Here is a 6,709-nt window from a genome sequence, read left to right as displayed (position 1 = left end):
AAATCAAAGATTATAGAATAAATGAATCGTAAAAAAAAAAAAAAATGGTGCTTCACAATTAAAAAAAAAGGACAATTTACATTTTATACCTAATAACCTTACAAATTTTTTTAAAAAGTTAACAAAATATAAAAATGACTATCAATAGTATTTAAATTATATGTATAGGAATTATATCATGCATCTTATTGTATATCTTTAAGTGTATCAATGCATATGCATGAGGTTACAAGCTAGTATATATTAATAGGTAAAGTTGGGAGAAAATTCAATTATGTTTTAAATTGGATTCCAATTGTTCTTTAATTTGCACCACGTGTCTTATTTAAGTTTTTTTAATTTTTGTTCTAGGTGAGTTAATGACGTGCAACAGAAAAATGGTCTAATATAAATAAATCATCAAAAACTCAATAAAAAAAGAAAAGAAAAAAAAAAAGAAAGAGTACATGTGTATATCCAAAAGAAATTAAAAAAAAAAAGAAAAAGAGAGAGAATAATTTGAATTCATATATGTGTGTAATTGTAATTTTTTTAATTGTACCATGCATATGCATGAGTTATACATTAGTTAAAATAAAACAAGGTTGCTTGCTTCCTTTTTCTGCAGTCAGATCAATATATGGGTGTGGCAAATAGTAACATTTTATATATCTTTAAGTTAAAGCAAAGGTCTGTTCTCTATTTTTCATTCCTTAAATTAATCACAGTAAGGTCTAAACCAAATTGAAAAGGTGCAAAGAATTTTAAGGAAAAGGCCAAGACCCATTTTTCAAAGGGCGCGGCTTCTATCCAATGTCTTCAGTGCACTGGACCCGCTGTGATCATGACACGTGTCTATTTTGAGACATGTGTCATGATTGTAGTGGGTCCAGTGTCACAGGACACTGGACAGAAGCCGCACCCTTTTTCAAATACCAACTTACCTTCCTCGGCAACACCTTTCTTGTATTGGCCTACCTTTACTTTTCATTTTTTTTTTTTTTTTTGGAGAAGGATTACTTTTCAATTTGGTAGAGATAATTTTAAAAGTAATAATAGAGACCATATTTTTACAACTCCTATTTTGGTTGAAATATATGCAATACAAGTGATATTAATAAAGATCATGTTAACGGATGCTCTTAGGGTAATTGTTAATAGGGTTCGTTTAATGTATACCCTTAGGGCACACGTTAATCATCTATTTTTGGAAACATTTTTATGGGTAATTGAAGAAGCTATCAAATAAATTAGTAACTTTTTTATTTTTCTATAAAAAATTTCCTAAAATGGTTTATTAATGTATGACCTATGAGCACACATTATTAAAATCCTTGTTAATAAACCATTTTAGGAAATATTTTATAGTGCATTTATGAGAAATTAAAAAAGCTGTCAATTCATTAATTGTTTTTTTTTTCCCTATAAAAACTTTTCTAAAATTGTTCATTAACAAATTTGCTTAGGACATTCGTTAACTTTTCCCTATTAATAAATACTGGATCTATGAAAAGAAATTATGAAAAATATTGTGTTTTTAGTATTATTCTTTTCAAATATCATAGTAAAGTTCTTAAAAATCCATACAGTTTTTGGTTAATTAAGAGAAAGTTAGATGATGTTTGATTGAGTTATTGTGAAAGGTTTCACAACCTATAATTCAAAAGTAATAGCATGGTGACATGTTTAGGGGACATTGGTCTAATACATTATAAAATGAGTGGATTAGATTTTATTATATTATCAAGTTTTAAACAAAAGTTTTCGTCTATTTAACTTATTGATAATGTAGTTAAAATTCAATCCATTTATTCCAAAATAAACGAATAATATTTATGATCAGCCTCCAAAATAGGTACCTAACTAATTAGAGATGACAAGAATGTAGTGCCTTGAAGTGTAATACCACATATTTGTAATATATATGATATGGTACGTACATATTTTACTTTACTGACTATATATTGTTGTTGGTTTTTACATATGATTCGTATTACAAATCATATTGAAAGACAGGTATGCATGGACGTATGGTCATCTATCAAGGTCGCTATCTCAAGTGAGAAATGGAGAACTGCCGCCTTAAAACACAAATATACGGTGTCAAAGTTCAAACCACCAAAACTTTGCCACGTTCACTGGGGATATATATTTTTTGTTGATTTGGGGGCCAAATTCTAGAGCCCCGATTCCGTCCACATACATAACAATGAAATTCATCCAACACTTGAAGAAAAATGGTTATGTAAAAGAATGAACAAAATTAGTAGCCACTGTTTTTTTGAAAGGGCTTTTTGTTCCCGTCAAAAATTCTGTCGGTAGAGGGCAATTTTTATTTTTATTTTTTAGTTGTACTTATCCAAATCGAGATTGGAATGTGTCTTTTTCTGCCCACTACTACTATTATAATTGATTTTTTAGACTATAATAGAGTTTGATCGTGACTTCAGATCAAAGAAGTGAAGAACCTATCATTGATGAGCAACGTTAGCCTTAGGTGAATGCATTTTTTTTTTTTTTTTCTTTCATAAACTTTTTTGTGACTAATTATAAGGTTAGGAAGTTATAATTGAAGTAACATCACTTAGTAAGTTGTAATTGAAGTAACATCACTTATACATAAACTCATTACTAACACCATGTTATTAATTTTTATTATTATACTACAATCACAACATGCGACAATATAGATATTCATTTTACCTCCGGCAATGCTATATATATATTAAACTGTCAAGAATTATTTACCATTTCTTAGGCAACTAGGAAAGGAAGAAAATTATAGAAAAATTAAGCAATTATTAGTTTGCTCAAATTATTTTAATCCTAATTTGAGATCAAAGAACTTGCCGAGTTGGTGCTTGATGAATTGAGTCCGGCCGCTAGATCATCCTGATTAGGTTTTGCGCCCGACACAAACTTTTCAACTTTAACCACATTTCTTTATCTTGGAATTACTCAATTATATAAGGCGCATTTTAAATTTATTTATTAATGTGAGAGAGAGAGAGAGAGAGAGAGAGAGAGAATAGTGCTTGTCTCATTCATTCATGTTTACTTGTGGACGTAGACCTAACTAAACCATGTAATTGTAATCTTGTTTTGTTCTATGAGTTTTCTTGTTTGTTTCAATTGATTTTTTGTTTTTCCAATGTGACCTCAGATCCTCAATTCATAGCAGCCGAACTCTATCCAGCATTTTCTATTTGGTTTTTCCTCCTCTTTGGAAATGTTTATTTATTTATTTTAATAACTTTTTTGATCCATGCTGTTACTTCAATATTCTATACAAATCATACTAAAGTCAATTGGAAATTGCTAGTGGGTAAGGGAGACATATGGAGAAATTAAGGTGCAGAGGGTTTAGTTTTTATACGGATGTATTAATTGCATTATACACACCTATAGTTTAAACTTTAAATCAATTTAAGTTGTTGCTAAGAACTTTATAGCTTAATTGGTTGGTACCTTTTAGTATTTCAAACAAAGATATCCTAAGTTCAATTCCTTCCTCCTCCACTATTGAATTATTACAAAAACTCCAAAGTTCAATTCTTCCCACCCAACAATTGAATTATTAAAAAAAAAAAAAATTCAATGACTTGTTAATTGTACTTTACAAAATTACACTGTACTCATGTGAGCTTCAAATTGAATTTATTTTTAATTTGTGAATTTAATGTATTCATAATATAATGAGGTTACGGTTTCAAAAAATAATATAATGAGGTTACACTGTACACTGTACTCATGTGAGGTTCAAGGGATAAAATACAACCTTTTATCCCAGACTTTTTTTTAGGGATGGAGACTCAAAGAGTTATGCCATCAATGAAGGATCCGAGTCTAAAGCTCAGTTGCTGGTGTGGATGTCTTTGTAGGTAATAGGGTGGGGCATGAAGCATAGATAGTAAGTTTGGGTGTTTTATAATTGGGTAGAACTGCTAGCTATGTTGATTTGGTGTTTGTATCCAGTTTGTGCTGCTGGTTTCAATGTATTACTTTTTTCTATGTATCATTTGGTTTAATAAAAGGAAAATGATTTGGTGCAAACTAAATTGCAGTAACTCTTGTAAAAATGTACATATGTCAATACCTTAAATAGACACTTGTCTAGGTTTATATTTAAATGAAAAGACCTTGTCAAGATTGAATTTTTTATCAAATGGCCACTTAACATGTGTGTGCAAGAGTTGCTGCAATTTAGATAATAGATAGACAAATTGAAGTTGAGTTGTTGTCTCTTTTCTGTCTATTGAGGGTCCAAAGTTTCAATCTGAATTATCCCTATTTCCGATAAATGATTTACAAAGTTGATGCTAACTTTTGACCAATTGGTTGTCTCAGTTGCAAACCCTAGCAAATAGTCCAACTTTTCAACTATCAGTGGGTCTCAAAAACACAAAAAAAGTGAGTGGGTTCCAAGTGGACACTATCACAACAACGTGTCATCATAAGGAAGATCTTTAAATCCTCAAATGCGAACCATGTGGCGTGCAATCATAGGCCCAAGCCCATTATAAAAGGCCATCAAATTTCTCAAGTTTGTATAACCATAATTCTAAGTCTTTCAAGAGCTCAAAATGTCTACCAAACACTTGGTTTTGTTGCTTCTCGCAGTGGTGCTTCTCACTACTCACTCTCTGGCTGATCACCATAAGCCACCACACAAACCACCGCACAAACCTCCTTCAGCTGAGGAGACTTCCTTGGATTCAAATTTGGATGGCAAACCTCCCAAGGGATACAAGCCACCACCAAAACACAAGCCACCTACCTCATTGGATGGGATTGATGAGGAAAAACCCCCACACAAGGAACAACCAATAGGCCCTAAAAAACCACCACACAGGCCTCCAGCACAGGAGTCCTCACTGGAACCAAACTTAGATGGCAAGCCTCCCAAGGGTTACAAGCCACCACCAAAACACAAGCCTCCAACGTCCAACTGAGTGAGCCTATAGCTAGCTAGGCTCTTGTTGGTATTATCGTATGTGTAATAAAAAGAGATGCGATAGCTAATATCCTCTCCCATCCGACTACTGTTTATGCATGTACCATTTGCTACTAGTTGGATATGTTCGTGTCTGTACCTGTCTTTGCTTATTATGAATATAGTCGTGCACTTTGTTCTTGTTATGTATAAATTTCATTGGAACCTGTGGTATGATATGTTTGTTTGGTACTTTTATGTGATCTTTGTTTTATGCTACACTAACACTACAATAAAAAATTCATTTGAAAAAAAAAAAAAAAAAGAAGAAGAAGAGAAAGAAAGAAAGAAAGAAAGAAAAAAGAATGTTGATTGATGCCTACACAGAATAAGTACAGCACACCCCGTAGCCAGATTTAAAGCTCAACATTTGTATACCACTAGTACTAGGCATCACTTTCGTTAATATTTAAATTTTTTGGTATCTATTAGGTTAAAACATCAATTCCAAGGGAATTATTATTTTTTATTAAGTAATACAAAGCACTAACGCCCTAATTCTGCCTAATATTTCTTCCAATGTTATATTGGGATGGATTTGTGTCACCTGTGGTGTTACTTTGACTTTCTTCTTCTTTCCTGTGAAATTCCTCGATATATGAGGCAGAAATTAGCGTTCTATGTCCAATTCAAGCTTTACTAATAGTAAACTTTCCTCTTCCAAATATTAAAAGATCCTTTCTCTTTGAAGCCTAGATCCCTAGCTTCCAATTTTGGTGGAAAGTATCTTACGTGGAGAAACGACTGAGTGTCTAATTGGTACAACTTATTTTTTAGACTTTTAAAAATAAAATTATTTGAAAAAAATAATTGTATTTAATAAGAGTCACTACAAGAAATTTGTACTATTGCGGCGGGTGCAAAAACCGCCGCTATATGTTGCACATTGTGGTGTTTTTTCGAACCGCTGCTGTACATGGGGTCTATTGTGGCGTTTCATTGGACCACTGCAATAGATCTAGTCTTTTTCGGCGTACTAATAGTGGTGGTATATAAAACCGCCACAATATATGTGTTTTAGCGGCGTTTGATTTAGTTATAGCAGTGGTATTATCAAACCACCACAATATATATCTTTTTGCGGCATGTTTTTTTAGTTATAGCGGTGATTTACGTGATCGCCGCAATAGACCTTTTAATTGCCCAAAAGTCCAATTCCCCGCCCCCCCTTTTTTTCCTTTCCCTCACCCAAACCTATCAATTTAGACCCTAACCTTTTCATTTCTCATCCGTTTGTCTCCCTCTAAAAATAAAAAAAAAACATACTCTCTCTCTCTTTTTCTCAAATTAAAATCCCACGTCATTGATCTCAAAACCCAACGATTGATCTTCCCACCACTGCCACGCATTCTCACTCTCAAACCCTAGATTGGGTCTCTCTCTATTAGCACTCATCGCCACTGCTAGTTGATTAAAGCCCCAAAAACAGCCATCGACTTGGACGAAGCCAAATGCTTGGCTTTCGCTATTGACAACATCGACAAATCAAGGTGAAAATTAGGTAAGGTGAGTTCTTTTTTAATCTCAATGATATCAGATTTTCTTTTTTGGGTAATTAGTCTTATTTTTGTTTTTAAATGTATTGGTAATACTTGGACTAGGTCTTAAGGAATTTTGCAAATAAATTGTAAATTTGTCTGTGTTATGCTAAATTTACAGAGCTATATGGGTGTTATCTGTTTTAATTTTTCAAAATATTAAAAAATAAAAATAAAACTTAACAGTAGCATAAAATAA

The 6,709-nt window shown here is 32.4% G+C and overlaps 1 protein-coding gene across 1 annotated transcript; it reads left to right on the top strand.

Annotated features, from left to right (window-relative positions):
• The first annotated feature begins 4,562 nt into the window (after nucleotides 1–4,562).
• LOC115949916 (early nodulin-75-like) lies at nucleotides 4,563–4,931 on the top strand. The gene has a single exon (XM_031067179.1). The coding sequence runs from the start codon at nucleotides 4,563–4,565 to the stop codon at nucleotides 4,929–4,931; it is 369 nt and encodes a 122-aa protein (XP_030923039.1).
• The last annotated feature ends 1,778 nt before the right edge of the window (nucleotides 4,932–6,709 follow it).

Source organism: Quercus lobata, chromosome 6 (assembly GCF_001633185.2).
Source record: "Quercus lobata isolate SW786 chromosome 6, ValleyOak3.0 Primary Assembly, whole genome shotgun sequence".
Taxonomy (NCBI): domain Eukaryota; kingdom Viridiplantae; phylum Streptophyta; class Magnoliopsida; order Fagales; family Fagaceae; genus Quercus; species Quercus lobata.
Note: the sequence above shows the minus strand (reverse complement) of the source record. Positions and strands in the feature narration are given on the sequence as shown.